This window comes from Vigna unguiculata, chromosome 9, assembly GCF_004118075.2.
Source record: "Vigna unguiculata cultivar IT97K-499-35 chromosome 9, ASM411807v1, whole genome shotgun sequence".
NCBI classification, from domain to species: domain Eukaryota; kingdom Viridiplantae; phylum Streptophyta; class Magnoliopsida; order Fabales; family Fabaceae; genus Vigna; species Vigna unguiculata.
Window position 1 is genome coordinate 7,385,237 of NC_040287.1, and position 16,515 is coordinate 7,401,751.

Here is a 16,515-nt window from a genome sequence, read left to right on the forward strand (position 1 = left end):
AAATTTAAAATTTATCAACCAAATCATTTATTCTGATGTGATCATGTGTGTTAAGAACACTTAGGTTGACCCTTTTAAAGTTCTTTTCATTTTAAGGCGTTACATTAAAGCTTGACAGACCCTTTAACTTGGTTTTTATTTTGTGCTTAAAATATAATTTTATAAACACAGGTCTTGACAAATGCAAATGTTTTTGTTGAATAGACGCAACCATCTATAACTATATATAAAGGGGATTCCCTCTTTTGTGTCCACATTTCATAATTCCAACTTTACCCTTTATAATTTAATTATTTATTAAATTTTTAAAAATTAATGGTTATTTGTATAAGTTTTTATAAAATTATTTACTTATCTCCTTTTTCTTTTTTTCTCCTACTATTCATCAACAGTTATTTTTCTCTTATTTTCTCCGTACATTTTATTTTATTTTTTATAAATATACTTTTATTTTATTTATTAACTTAATAACATTACAACATCATCAATTATTAATATAATTTAAAAAAATGTGTACACACAGGCGCGATAGCGCCTGTGTTTACACTAGTTATTTGTTATGTCTTTCGTTTGATGAACAAAAGTACTTTGATTAATTGTCTTTGTCAAATAAATTTTTGTTTGGACTAGCGATAAATATATATTTTTTGACACACAATAAGTTTTGAACATTTCAAATTACACTTTGAAAACTTATAGATGTTCATTCTCCGTGTGTATGGGAATATCCATCTTTTTGTTGCTTCAAGAGTATCTGTAATGAAATTAAATGTGTATATGTATATCTTTTAAAAAATATGCTTAAAGTAGCTCCACATAAATAACTTTTTTTTTTAAGCATAAATCTCGATGTTGCAGACATATATATATATATATAATTGAATTGTTAAATATTATTTGAATTTAATATTTTCTAGAAATTAACATTTTATAATATATTGTTTAAAATAAAATCTGAACTAAAAAAATTAAATTATTTTATGCAAATAAAAAATTAAAATATAAAATATTTGAATTATTCTATCCAAAGCAAAAGTCAACGTCTTAAAACCGGGCAATGGATTAAGTTTCGTGCGTGCTCAAGTCATAAAGAAAAAGAAAAAGAAAATATGAAAAAAGAAAAAAGAAATGAAAAAGAAGATAGTATAAGAAAAAAATTAACGTCACCTCATTTGTGCGCGAACAGGGAAATAAAAGCACCCCAATCGAACACCACCCGGGTACAACACTACACCCAGGTGGGTGGGACAACAAATTGCGAAGAATTGTTCCTCTGTTGTCTCACTCTCTCGCAGAAACCTTCATCAATTTCATATAAACTCAAACAACGAATTCTTCGTTTTTGTTTTTTGTTTTCATTGCTAACCTAAAAAATGGGTTGTTTCTTGAGCAAAAACGGTGACACCGACAGGATCGCACGTTGGCGAGCCACTGGAATTGTTGCTTTGCGCGATTCCAAATTAAAGGCAATCATTTCTCTCTCTCTCTCTCTCTTTATCGTCTCTTATTCGATTTTGCTCAATTGTAGTTTTTTTTTTTCCATGTTCCTTTGTTATTTCTTTGTTGGTTGAGATGATCGATGCATGCCAGGTTTCAACCGTGTCACGTTTTGAATCTTGAAATCATATAATGTTATGCTGTTGGCAAAAAAAAAAAAAAATAGAAGCCTTTACTGTTGTCGTCTAAAGTTAATGACACTCAAGTCACTGGTTATGATATTTTCTTCTCTTTGCCGTGTGTTGTTTAACCTTGGTATATGTGTTTATAGCATTGAGATTTGAAACCTTAATCAATGTTTAAGTTTTATGTGCTTTTTGTGTGTACTGGTTTGGTAGTTTAGTTTTGCAAACTTTGAGTAGATCATCTGTTTTGTTGTTCTTTGAATTGTATTGTTTACAATGTGAAACTATTTTAGGTGTTTTTTTTTTTTTTTTGTATAAATTGATTCTTGGAAAAGTGATGTTATACTCTTATGTGATACTAGCGAGACTCATGTCAAAACATTTGATGAGGTCGGTTGCTTTTATTGAAAATTTGATATTTTATGTTGTTATGCGTGTGGACAATTTACTTTATCTCTTTTTGTGCATTTGTATTTGTACGCTTGCCCGTGTATGTTTTTTCAGAACACATTTACTTACCATGGAACCTTTGCAAGCAGACTTTTCCAGATGAAATTACTAAGTTAGACACATCTGTTCGCACTCTTGACTTGACGCATAATCGAATAGATAAGTGGTTTTTCATTCTTCTATTATATTTACCTTACATTTTGGTTAAGATGTCATTGCTCTAAAGAGGATATGGTAATTTTGACATGTAACAAAAGTGTGTTTTCTCTCTAAAAGGATTTTTCCTTTGTTGTTAACAATTCATTTTTTCCACTGCAGTTGACATTCCTATGGAAATCAACAAGTTAATTAAAATACAACGCTTGGTAAGGACCAACTATTACTTTATGCTGCTATGCCTATCCGATGGTAGCTTCTGTTGAGCATTTACTATAAACTTTTTTGGACTAATATATTCTTTATGGATTTTATCTGTCGTTTTTAAATAAATTAAGAGGGTCAGTAAATTAAATAGGTTGTAAGAGAATTTGATATGATATTTTGTGGCCTTCCTTTCTCAATACTGGTATTACCAGTCAGTTATTTTTTTTTCAGGCTCTAGCGACATACTGCCAAATGATGTGTTCAAACATAATGGATAGTTATACATCATGGTTGATTTTAAGATGTATATACAATTTCTTGTCATTTCTTAATTAAAAAACTTACTAAAAGCTAAACACTATAATTATCTCCTGACTTTCTAATTGTTAGAACCTTATCCAAGTTGCATATGTGCTTGTTTTACACCACTCATTGGACTTATAAATAAAGGGACAAATAAAAATTATTAAGATCAAGCCAGATTGAAGTTTGGCTTCATTTCCACAACTCCGCATTGAACCCTGTCATTTTTTTTATTTCCCCTGCAAGTTTGGTTACTTTTAATTGTTAAATTTTAATTGTTTTCTCTGGCTTTGAAACTTATGTTCTTTTGACTATGTGTTAGGACTCTGCTATCTTTCATTTATTTTTGTAGTATTTGGGTAGCCACTTCCTTAATGTTTTAAAAATAGGTAGAGTTATATAATAGAAAAGATTGATTAAAAATTGAAGTTGCATTGACATCACAGGTATTAGCGGAGAACTTAATTGAGAGACTGCCAGTGAGTTTAGGCAAACTCCAATCTTTGAAACTGTTGAACCTGGATGGAAATCGAATTACTTCCTTACCTGATGAATGTAATCTTTAAGTAACTATTTAAAGTAAATATTGTTATTTATTTTCTTAGCATTTATTTAGTGGAACTTTTCTTTCTTATTTTGTATTAACTGAATGTATTTTTTCTCTAGTGGACCAGTTAGTAAGGCTTGAACGCTTATCTGTCTCAAGGAATTCATTAGCATCCTTGCCAATGACTATTGGAAGTTTGAGAAATGTAATACATCTCGTAACCTAAATATCATTCAACTTTTATATTTTCTTTTTTTCCATGTGCTTAATGCATTTATACCTAGATATGATTATTTGCTTCATGACCGTTCAATTTTGAAAATTTGCAATTATCCTTGCGTGTAGACATTTCAAAAAGGTAGTTGTCTCCATGTCATACATGTAAGAAACGATGTTACTCGTCATAATGAAAAAAAAAATCATATTTTATTGTGCCATCTGATGTAGTCTGTTGTCTATTTGCCAATGCTTCAAGTGAATAAATATAATTTCTTTTTCTCTTGAAATCGTCTTAACTTCTGAACCTTGAATAATCTTTAATTAGGACTTATAGAATTTAAGAACTCTGATCCAGACACACATATTGTAGTCTTATCCAATGCAGAATTTATGCTAGATAGACTTGTGATTTTGATTTGCACAGAGTTTGGTATAATTAGGCACTCCAAAAAAAAAAAGAACTCAAAGTATAGTTTGGCAGACTTTAATATGAAATGCTTGCCTTATTTTAACATTAGAGGCTAAAACATTATTTAATATTGTAGTTGGTGCTTTTGAATGTGTCAAATAACAAGTTACAGTCGCTTCCGGAATCTGTTGGCAGTTGCGCCTCTTTGGAAGAGTTACAAGCGAATGGTATGTTTTATGTAGAAACAAATTGTTCATGTATGCATTTCCTGGACATTGTAATGCATATGTTTGCATATTGGCATGTGTGTGTGTTTTCCTTACTTCCTTGTTCTTTTTCATGTGTTTACTAAGCTAGATTTATTTTGTTGTTAGCCCGAAGAGGAGGGAGGATCTTCCTTCATGATCTTTGTTTCTCTTCAATGGAAGTTTTTGTTTTAGGGTTTGCTGAACTAGATTGCTTTTCATGTTTTCTTGATATTTCAGATTATTTTTCTTATCTTTCATCTTATTTTGAAGTGTTTGGAGTCCTTGTGCTTTGTAGTTTGTTCATGTTTGTTTTAGTTATTTTCAAGAATGATTACTTTTTTAAATATCTCTTAGGTGTCGGTCAACCCCCATCTAATGACTCCAAAATAAGTTAATCCAAACATGTGTAGTTTAATTTAATCAGTAGTAATTTGCGGGTTATATGTAGTTATAATTTCAAAACATGCTAATATTTCATGTTGGTAATATATCTTAAAATTTTCTCGTCATTGACTGATTCTTTGTTAATATAATTTGGATCTTTAGAACAATCTACATTATCTTTCTCTATATTTGCCTTTATTCTGTGTTTGACTGTGAGGCTAATTCCAACCTTTTTGTTAACATTTCAGATAATCTTATAGAAGATCTTCCATCTTCCGTGTGCAATCTCTCTCACTTAAAGTCACTTTGCTTGGATAACAATAATGTGAAGCAGGTAGTATTTTTTGTGATTTTGAATTTCAAGTTATGGACTTCTAGACTTGATTAAATGCATTTACTGTTTCCCTTTATAATAATTTATTTATTTTGTGAGTGTGAATTGAATTTTTCTATGTTCTAAAATTGTATGAACATCTTCTAAGGACAATTCATCTATATTGTCAAAGCAAAAAATTGGTCGGATATTGATTTCCTCTTTGTTCCTTCTCTAGAATTTTGTTGCTATCCATTGCAATTTTGTATGAATCAGGAAGCAAGTACTTTAGTCCTAAAATGTGTTTTTGAAGCATTAACAAAACAACGGGAAAGATTTAGCCAAATTATATTAACTATTGAGTTCAACTACCTGCATACATGTGATGAAAGTTGTAACATATCTACCTTTATATTAACAGAATGTTTTTAACAGACATATCCAAAGAGACTAATTGAAAACTGATGCGGCAATATAAATTTTTGGGCTACATTATATAATCAGGCATCATATCCATAAATTTAAAGTAATTAGGATCAAGATATGCATAAACTTTTTGAACCAAAAACCTATAGAAAGAATATATAGCTAGCTTTTAAAGTTTTTAATTAAAGAAATAATAATCATCATTTGCCACGAATTAGGATTTGAGTTTCCAAAAATCAACTCTTCCATGGTATGCAGTGTTATCATAACTGAATAGGTCATTAACCCTACCAAGGTACCGAGTTAGAAATTCATTGGTTGAACCAGTGGGTCTCTAGTTAAACCTTATGACATATAGTATAAAATAGTTTTTGTTGTTTGCTTATTAAACAGGTGACTTTGTGTGGTGGTTATATTGCCCTTAAACTGCCCTTGGGACTTTGATTCTGTCCTCTCTCAAACCAATTTATCTTCTTTAAAATATTTATGAGGTATATCCAATGAGCTGTAGTAGATGTATTCAAGAGTGCAATAACAACATGTGTAGAGAGACCACAAACTAACCACCACATCACTACAAAACTCGAAGATTGTGAAGCACATGGCTGAGTGAAACCAATCAAGTCACTTACTTAATCTCAATTTTGATCTGGGTTGATATTAGGAGGAGAAAGGCCCTATTAAAGGTTTACCAACGTTGCTTCAAAACTATTAAGTAGTAATCAAGGTAGTTAAAATTGAAATTATGACTAGGATCATGGAAAGCTCACAAAATTGTAAATCGTGGGACGTGATATGGATTGTAGATTTTATTTTCTACAAAAGTATGATATAAAAGAGGAGACACAAGCGAAAGAGATAAAAACGAAACCAAGGAAATGCGAGAGTGGAAACCAAAAATGACTTGTGACTACAATTGCTTTCCGGAGGACAAAGAGATATGAAAGCAAAACCCTGTTGTTGCCATAAGTCCATGAGTGTGAGTGGTTTTCGATGAGCAAGAAGACACAAAAGCAAAATTATGTCGATGCCATGAGTCTGTAAGTGAGAATATTTTCTGGTGGACAAGGTGTAGAAGAAAATTCATAGGCGTCCTCCATCCATAAGTTTTGTGCCAGTGGCTTGGGTTTGTTAGTGCGATTCTTGAGTGCGGTAAGGAGGAGATGTACATTACGTGAACCACTTTTGATATATCCATTTTCTTTGTAGGTGCCCTTTGTAATTGGTGCTTTCATTGAACTTTATCTCTTCTATGCATGTGCAATTGGATGACTTCTCAATTTCATCATTGTTGCCATAAAGCTTTATCTCCATTCGTATGATTCTTCCATTTTCGACCAAACCACTAAACATGATTCCCTTATCTCTTCTTCCAATGCACCCTCCAAGTTTGTGTCTAGTATACTATGCGTGAGAGATTCACAATTTTTTTCCCGACTTAGCGGGATCTCGTCTCCATTCCATTGGACGGTGGTGTTTTTTTGATGACATCACATTGTATTCTAAAGGTGGTAGACTCCCTTCTTCATTGATGTTGACTTTGTAAAGTGGTTGGCAAAGGTCAAGACCTACTTTTCCGTTCAAAACATCCTGCAAAATTGCACATTCCCTTTTCTTAAATCAATGTCTAAGGTATGACTTGCCATTGGTTCATAGTCCTCTCTCTTAAAGTAGTGAAATTTAAAAACTTAACTCAAACTTATAAAGTCAACTTTTATGACGATGTTTGCACCAACTTATATGTTATAATTTGGTCATATCTTTAACCGATGTGAAATTTCCAACACATCGCTTCACATAGAGGACATTGAACACTCATGCTAAGGACATTGGGTATGGGAATAGAGGGCAACCCAATAGTGCATAACACGATAGACCAAACTAATCTCAACTAAGATAGGCTCTTGATGACTTTGATACCATATTAAATTAATGGATTTTAAGTCTAATTCAACCCTAAAAACTGACTTGTAAATCTAGTTTGTATAATTCTAGTCGATGTTCAATCTCTGACTCTCTTCGATGCCAATCCCAAACTCCATTGGGACTCCTTCAAATAGTCTCTTCTCAATTGTTATGATGATGGCCAACTAGGTTACTCAATTGAAATAGGTACTCATAACCTCTCACTAGAGTTTATGAATAGTTGCACTTGTGGGCTTTTCTTCAAGTGTGGGGTCAATTAAGGCCCAAACCACCTCTATCTAGATTTACATTTACACCCTCTTATTTGGATAGGTGATGACCCATTTGCCTCACCCATAGGCGATGGTAGACTTGTTAGTTACACTTCTTTTGGTGATGTCGAGAACATGCTTTGTTAGATAATCAATTATGGCATAAACGATCCTAGTGATCTTGCTCAAACAAGCACCATCAAATTGGGAGGAGGAGCTGCCTAGTTACCCACTCTTCTTCTTGTAGGCAATGACACTACCCACGATTTCATAGCTAGTGAACTTGTTAGTCCACTGAACTTAGAGGCTACCACTACGTACTCATTTTGTGTGAGTTTGTGCAAATACTACTAATGCTCATCTAATGGCATACATTAAGCTTCTTGTATCAAGGTTGGTGGTACATAGTGGTGGTGGATGTGATACAATCCTACCCAGGAAATGATCGTTTCTGAAATTGAATCCTCAAGAGGCACGACATGAATAAATCAGAGAAGAACGTGGAATAAGACAAAGATGGTGGACGCTACAATCTAGCAGATTGATAAGTCAAGTGAAGATTCGCCACAAAGATGTTAATCTTTGATAAGAACCGGAGGCCTAAGCCAAGAACGAAGAGAATCCTTTCTTTAATGAAATCAAATTCAATATATGACTAAAAGTGTCTACAATAGTTTTTGGTACCTCTATATATAGGCACATGAGTTTAAGAAAACCTAAGAACCCTATAAGAAGGCCCAAGCCAAAACATAAACTAATTTATAAAAGAAAGCCCAAAGCCCAAAAACATAGAACATAACTAATTTCTAAAAGAAAACTCCGTTCAAAAATATAAACTAATTTCCTAATAACTATCCTTCAAAAGTGCTTCAAGCCATGATCTTCATATCCTTTGAATTTTCACTTGCAGTTGCTTGTAGTATCAAGAGTCTTGAATAGATGTGATTTTCCAATCTCTTGCTCCTTGCCCTTGTCATAGGTCCTTTGAATTGTAAATGTTCATCTTCAAGTTTTTCTTGTATGGAATCTAGGGATAGTCCTCTGTCAGGATGCCTATGCCTATGTTTTATACTTGGGTGGTAAATGTGGGAGAACCACTGTTGGCAAAGTCCTAGCATTTTTAGTGCAAAAAGTGCTCTGATGTCATATTTGGAAAGGGTGTACATATGAATCCTTCTAAGGTACAAGTAGTTTTGGAGTGGCCTACCCCAACTTCTACCAAGAATATTTGTGAGTTCTTGGGCTTTGTGGGATATTATAGTAGATTCATTTAAGAATATGGCAAAATGGCGTAGCTAGCCCTTGGCAACTTTAACTCAGAAGAAGGGCTTCTTTTGAGGTGGTTTATGGTCGAACATCTCCTTTTGAGATGCCCTTTCAGATTACGGAAGATGCAATTGGATTCTGCAGCTTTGGTTTTGGTTGATAGTGATGAGAGTATTAGACAATTGAAATTCAATCTTCATAGGGCCCAACAATCCATGAAGAAGGCAACTCATAAACATAGTTGGGCACTAACATTTGAAGAGTGAGACTGGGATTTTGTGAAGCTGTGATCCCATAAGCAGCAGACCGTAGGTCATCGTATCAATCCTACACTTTCCCTTGCCAATTTGGACCCTTTCAAATTGTGGCGTGGGTTGTGGAATTGGCGTACCCATTGAAGCTCCCAAATTCAACAAAGGTTCATCTAATTTTTCATGTTTCACAACTTAAGAAATCCATGACATCAGGTTTAATGTTGCACCATTGCCTCCCAGTTTGACTGTGGCCAACTCTGATGCACCATTTCCTGAAGCCGTGGTAACAACTCCTGGAGGCAAAGATATTGGGGAAGCTGAGGAATGGTTGGTTTTATGGAAATCGCAGGCAGTAGATGAGGCTACTTGGGAGTGGCTTTGTCAATTTTTGCCAAATTTCTCACTATTAGAGTTTAGGACAAAGTTAATCTGTTGGGAGGTGGAATTGTTAGGAAACAGGACGCTATTTATATAAGCCTTTAAAGGTTTATCAATGTAGGCCCAAAACAATTTGGCACTAATAGTTTTTGTTAATATTTTCTGTTTTGGAGGGGTAGTGAGGCAATTTCGGAAGTTGTTAAAAGTGCATGTGTTTTCTGTCATAAAGTACTTTTTTGGATGGAGGGATCATCATTTGGATCAGTAATACAGTTTGAGAGTGAAGAGAATTTCTCTCACTTGGGGAGCTTGGTTTTTTATGGAGTAATTTTTATTCATCACATTAACTTCTCCACTACTGTGTGTGTGTGTGATATTTTTTATGTAGTTGGAAGGATGTGTAAAATCGATGAGAGGTAGGTTTGTTCCTGTTTCTTTTTTGCATCGGTTTGCTTCAAGGGTTTTACTTGAATATTAGGAATATCCAATTTCATTCCCACGAATATGCATGAGAAGTTATTCATTATTATGAGAACTAGTTAGAGTCCATCAAGGGGTCGACTAACAATTGCCAAGTTGATATTCGGAAATGTAGCATTTTTTTAACCATACTTATTAAATTTTACAGATAACTTTTAACGATACCTGCTAAGTAGTAGTTTTGACTTTGAATTACATATTCCATACTAACTAGAATTCACATTGGTGGGTTTGGACTATGGCATCATAGTTGTTCATCTTGTAGGTAATAAACTATTTTTACACAATGATACCTTTTCCATTTTTTTTTCTTTATAAATCAATTGTATTTTAATGTTTTTGTTTGCCTCTCGAAAGCCCAAGCGTAACAAATTTATATTATAGCCAATTTCCTAATATTTCAAATGTCTTTATGACACTTTGGTTCGTTTCGGACAGGCACCTCGGAATTTATTGAAAGACTGCAAAGCTCTTCAGAACATATCACTGCATGGTAATCCTATATCAATGGATCAATTGCAACAGGTATGATCTTGTTTCGTAACTTTTACCTTTCCTATTTGAATGATAGAATTATAGGTTTAATTTTCAATACAATTGAACGATTGATGAATGATCTAGATGGAGGGGTTTCAAGAGTTTGAAGCAAGGAGGAAAAAGAAGTTTGACAAACAAATTGATTCAAATGTGATGATCGGTTCCAAAGGTCTTGACGAGGGTGTTGATTTATGATGTGGTCAGGGTTGTTGAGACCACTTACAATAGGGAGGAGCTTTTGGATGTGGTGTGGAATACTTGGTTTTTTATTCATGCCTTTTCTTTCACATATGAAACAAGTGTGTTGATATTCCTGTCACATTGTATGTGATCCTTTTTGTGTCATTATCCTACTCCAGTTCCTTGTTTGCCTGCAAATATGATGTCTTCAACAACAAAAGTAATACCATTCCTTCGATATAGTGTTGAAGATGTTGACTACACCATTAAGCTTAGATGGTGTTTGTTTTCTTTTTTGTCAAAAATAAAAATGGTCTCATCTAGTAATGCCTTTGAATTACTAAGGCTAACTGTTAATGATCTACAAAAAATAATTGCAAGTGAGCCTTTGGAAAATTGTTATTGATCCATGTTTGCTTCAATGCCTTGGTGACTGGGTATGAATCTTAAGATTCATCTATGTTCTGGTCTCGTATCTTTAAGGAAACAAAATCAAGAACAAATTTCTTTTTTTTTCGTCAGTCACTAGGTGATTTCTTTACTTCTCTCTTCACCGAGAACAAAATGTAAGAAGAGAAGAAAAAAAAGAAATCACCTTCCGATTTGATGAGCAGAGAAGAAAATTTGTTGTTGATTTTTTTGTCTCCAAGATACGATATCAGAACAATCTATTCAGGCACTGACGCACATTTTGTTGGAAAAAATACTGTAATTTTACATTATGTGAAGACTTGTTGTAGTGAGTGCATCCGTGCTTATTAAATAAGTTTGGTTATGTATAAAGGAAGTAAAAGAAAAGGTATGAAAGAAGAGCACCTGTGGCAATTTTTTAAGGAGTTTGGTAACGGACCAATAAACGATGTTTTTTTCTATTTTGGTTGCATAAAAGTGAAAAGAAACAGAAGGTTACATAATAAAAATTGCTCCCTTTGTTTTTTAAGTGAAATAAAGTAGATAAAAAAACTGAAAGTTGTCTTTTTCATATCTTTCCGATTTGGGCTATTACTTTCTGCATTCCCCTTTCTACTTCTTGCACTTCCATAAAATTTATAATTCCCAAACTATCTCTCACTAAAATTACATAAAAGCCCCTGTATCTTTTCTTTTTTACATTTTCTAGATTGGTTGTTCCAGAAATATTTTTCAGAACATTCAATTCGAAAAGTTTAAAAAATACATTTTGGATTGGATATTTTGACCTTTCGGAACAATTATTTTGAAATTATTATTTTTATTTTGGAATAAGTATTTTGAAAAGTAGTTTCCAATCTGAAAATAAACATACCACCAAAGTTAGATTATGCTTCGAGCACACAATCATCACTAAATGCACCCGTATTCATTAAAAAAAAAACCTAATATACAACTACTTAATTGCACCACACCGTAGTTGTTGTCTCCTCTGCCGTCGTTGAGGAAAAAGAGAAAGAGAATGTGTTGCAGCAAAAAAACTTGTTCTGACAAGTTATTTGTAAAACGTATTTGTCATGTATTTTGGAAAGTTGATTATGAAAAATTTATTTTGGAAAACTTGTTCAAGAAATATTGTCCCAAAAAAATTGTTCTGGATACATTTTGGAAATCTTATTTTGCAATTTCGTTCAAGAAATTCATTTCGAAAATTCAATTCACGAAAATCTTATTCCAGAAGTTCTGTCTCAAAAATCATATTTTGAAAATTTTGGAAATCTGAAAAATTTCTAGAACATGATCTTATGAAGGATAATGATCATTTTGAAAATGGGGTGCGTGAAGAAATTTAAATCATGAAAAGATTTCATCTATGAGATACAATTTTTTTTAAAGACAAATCATGCCATTTTTTCATAAAAACTTCAAGGGAAATTTTAATATTATTAAACTCACTCAAGGGGGTCCTTTTCTTAGGAATATTCTTTGAAGAAGAAAATAAGATAAATACTCTTTTAATGACCTTAAGAATAAAAATAATACTTTCAAAATTTTGTAACACCCTATTTAATTAATAAAACTAATTAAAGAAAAACACCCTATTTAATTAATAAAGCTAATTAAAGGAAATGTCACATAATATAATATAAGAAGCAATATCAACGGAGTATAACGGCACATTCATGCTCACATCAATTCCATGTCACTTTTATAGCCAACCATTTTATGCTCATTACATACCAAGATCATGCCAAGTTCATCATTCACAACTCATACATCCTTTTACTCATGCATATTCATTCATCTCATGCTTTAACATTGCAATTCAACCAAACATGGATCAAACATCGAAAAACAACGAAAGAAACAGAACCAAGCACTATCTCACCCAACTCTCGCTCAGGCCGAGAGGTCTCGCTTAGGCGAGGGGCTTCTCTCGCTCAGGCAAGTCCCTTTCGCCTAGGCGAGGGCTCGAAAGAGAGGAACAATATCCTTCGCGTTCTCTCGGTTAGGCGAGACCTCCTCGCTTGAGCGAGATGGACTCTTTCTCAAAACAGGAGCTACTCGCCTGAGCGATAACTCGCGCAGGCATCTTAGGCGAGTCACTGCTAATCTCGCCTAGGCGAGACACGCTCGCTTGGGCGAGAAGACCAGAACCCTCCATTGTTCGTGCATGCTTAGTTCAGCCATTTAGTCATACCAGTCGCACAGTTCACATTCATACCATCAGAACTTCACCCAAGCATGCTAAAACACGAAAAACAACAAGAACAAGCTAAACATGATTTAAAGCGCGAAACCCTAACTTCCCTTACCTGGAAATGGGCTATCAAAAACCTCAACACTTAAGCTACGAGCACCACAGTTTTGAGAACAAATTTGGGGAGCTGAAAAATGGCGGAAACAGATTCCAAATGGGTTACCATGGTGAACCCTAGCTATAATCACGAAAATCCAACTAAAGGGGAAGAATACGAATTGAAAATAACTTACATGGATGGAAGAATGAGTCAAGCTCACTTGAAATCGAATGGGTCTTAAAACCCTAACAGAGCATTGTTGGAGAGATTGAGAGATTAAGGTGACTGTGTTTCTGTAAAGTGGCAGAAATGAGAGTGTTAGCTGGTTTAGGGTCTTTGGCTCCTTATGGGTCAACCCTAGGTTCAACTGATTTGGGGCATCCCCTTTAGAATTAGGGTAAAATAATAATAAGAAATTAGTGGGCCTTACAAACTTAATTATCATTCAACAAGGTGAATGTTACAATAGGCAAGAGATTTTATATATATATATATATATATATATATATATATATATATATGTGTATATATATATATATAGAGAGGGAGAGAGAGAGAGAGATGCATAGTTCCTTGAACCTAGTAGTTCCAAGTGATGGGGAACTTGAAGCTCCAAGCTTTTCTTTCACTCTCGAACATTTTATTTTAGTGCTTTTTGTTGACTTTTCAGGCCCAAATTGAGGTCCAATGAATGCCACAAGTCTCTTTCTTTGTAGATAGATGTTATCCTAGACGATGTGAAGAACTTCTCCAAAAATAGCCTCTTGAGGTTTTTTCAGCTAGTAAATGACCCTGGTGGAAGGTAATATAACCAATCTTTTAACAACATATTGCAAGGAAAAAGGAAATGCTTTAAGATTTATGTGCTCCTCAAGAACTGTAAATGGTCTCATGGTAGTGCAAATGATGTGAAATCCCTTGAGATGCTTACGTGGATCTTCACATGCAAGACCACAAAATATTGGCAAAAGATGAATTAAACTAAATTTTAGTTCATGTTGTAAATCTAAATTACGATATTGGATAGGCTTAAAACTATAGTTGAACATGGTATGAAGGTGTTAGTTTGAGGTCAAGTTACTTCTTTAGGGATTTTGTGTTGTTCTTCCCAAGGATTAAGTGGTAAAGAAGTAAGGATGAAAGATTATCAAGAACACAAAAAATGCACGTGGAATTAACAAAGACGTGGAAAAATGCACGTACTAGGTTGACATAATTTCAAAACGAGTAAATTGTACCATGCTGAATCAATTTCATTGCAGATGAACTAAGTCGTGTTATACTGTAACAACTTTAGTTCTATAATGAAATTGATTGAAGTCATGCCATGTTGTGGTAACTTCAACAATGAAATTAATTGAAATCATTACGGAACTTATGTCATCACAACATGATGTTGATACTCTAATGTAATCAATTTTCCAACAAGTATACTTGGTGGTTGAAGTATAACAAGTGTCATATCCACAAAGATTTAGCATAATAGACAATGTTTAGAACATGTTTGGTTTGTGTAAAATGAAGTAAGACATATTTCAAATAATATAAATGAATTCAATATGATAAAAACATGTTGATATTAGATTTCACCACTTATACTTCTCTTGTACTAATGCAGTTTTAATTTATCTAGGTGCAATTACTCATGTCTTATGAGTGCTTTTAAAGGTAACTCTATATTTGTTTTAGGTATCTAGAGCCTAAGATTATCAAACTCCAGTATGATTCTTCAATGACTATTTCAATGAATCACTTGCTTTAAGTTTATGACTCTATAACCAACTAGATCCTTGAGTCTATTCATACTGAATTCCAAGTTGGTGAAATAAGATGATGATTAACTGATCTAACAAGAAACATAAATTAAAAAAGATTGTTCAAAATTTCATACAAAGATTTTCAAATAGTTATATGGTCTATACTCAATTTTTCATGAACATGTAAACAATTGCTATATTTTTTACACAAAGAACATATAATATAAAAGACTATTCAAAGTTTCAAATCTATATTCAATTCAAATGTGTTTTTTTTACAAGGCACCGGTAACCTCATTTATAAGATAAAATACTTATTTACTTTAAATTTAAATTGAGATACAAAATTGTATTTTACACATAAACAATTAGGGTTAAATATTCTGACCTAGCTTAACCTTATCCTAATATCAAGCAAATTTGTTTAACTTATAGCTTTCAAGTTATTGTTTTTATACGATAGACTCTCATCTATTTTCCTCTTTTATATTTATGCATTTTTTAATTTTAGAATGTTGTTCAAACTTTAATTAAATATCCCAATTGCAAAATCACATCAGATTCGTTATCAAATTTAGTGCTTCATTCCTAAAACTTTCTTCCAATGTAATAAAATATTACCTAATTATTTTAATACTATATAGAATTTTGTAAATTCAATCTAATTCATAACTACTTTTTAAACGATATTGAAATGATTAAACTAAAACCTACAATCAATCTTATTTGATTATATACACAACATCACTTTTAGTTTTAAAATGGACCAAGACAAACTTTACTACATACCCTTTGTAAGGCCCATTTATTCTGCTCCCTTATTTTAAGGGTTGCCCTACAACAGTTGGGCCTAAAGGTTGGCCCATAAGATAAATGCCAAATTTGTGTTGCCCTAATCCACACTTCGTCTCACTTTCATAAACAAACCTAGAACTGTGCCGTCACACTCCGCTGCCGTAAGGAGCTCTGCTAGGGTTTACGTTTTTCCGATCGAACAGCGCTTAGCTCTCTACGTAAGTATCCTTCCAACCTTGCTCGTAGTTCTGCTACTGTTACGCTGGATAACCCATTTTTCCCATGTCTCTCATCTCTTTCCAGCACCTTGAGTCACTCCTTGTATTTCCATTCACTGCTGTTTAAGATCGAGGTCTCCTGCTAGTCATTTCCAGGTAGGGAAGCTAAGACCTTGCTCATCTGTCCTGTTTTCCTCGTCGCTTGGCTGTCGATTTAAGTTTGTATGGGTGGTGTGATGCTATACTGGTTTTGAATGCATGAATTTGTCGTATGAATCTGTTGTTGAGCTGGTACGAGGGACTGTTGCAGGAAAACAGTGGCGAGACCTGCTAATCTCGCCCAAGCGAGCCAGTCTCGCTTAGGCGAGATGAGTAGGGGCTCGCCCAAACCCTATTTCGCGAGTGGTCGCCCAGGTGACCCGCTCATTTTTTTGAGCGAGCGAGTATCTCTCCCAAGCGAGAGGGGTCTCGCCTAAGC

The 16,515-nt window shown here is 33.7% G+C and overlaps 1 protein-coding gene across 1 annotated transcript; it reads left to right on the top strand.

The window, feature by feature from the left end:
* Positions 1-1,163: 1,163 nt before the first annotated feature.
* On the top strand, positions 1,164-10,952 carry LOC114164032 (plant intracellular Ras-group-related LRR protein 7). Its single transcript, XM_028048493.1, has 9 exons — positions 1,164-1,466; positions 2,162-2,231; positions 2,391-2,437; positions 3,185-3,293; positions 3,405-3,490; positions 4,050-4,140; positions 4,794-4,879; positions 10,278-10,364; positions 10,461-10,952. The coding sequence occupies exons 1-9, from the start codon at positions 1,374-1,376 to the stop codon at positions 10,569-10,571; spliced, it is 780 nt and encodes a 259-aa protein (XP_027904294.1). The 5' UTR covers positions 1,164-1,373; the 3' UTR covers positions 10,572-10,952.
* The last annotated feature ends 5,563 nt before the right edge of the window (positions 10,953-16,515 follow it).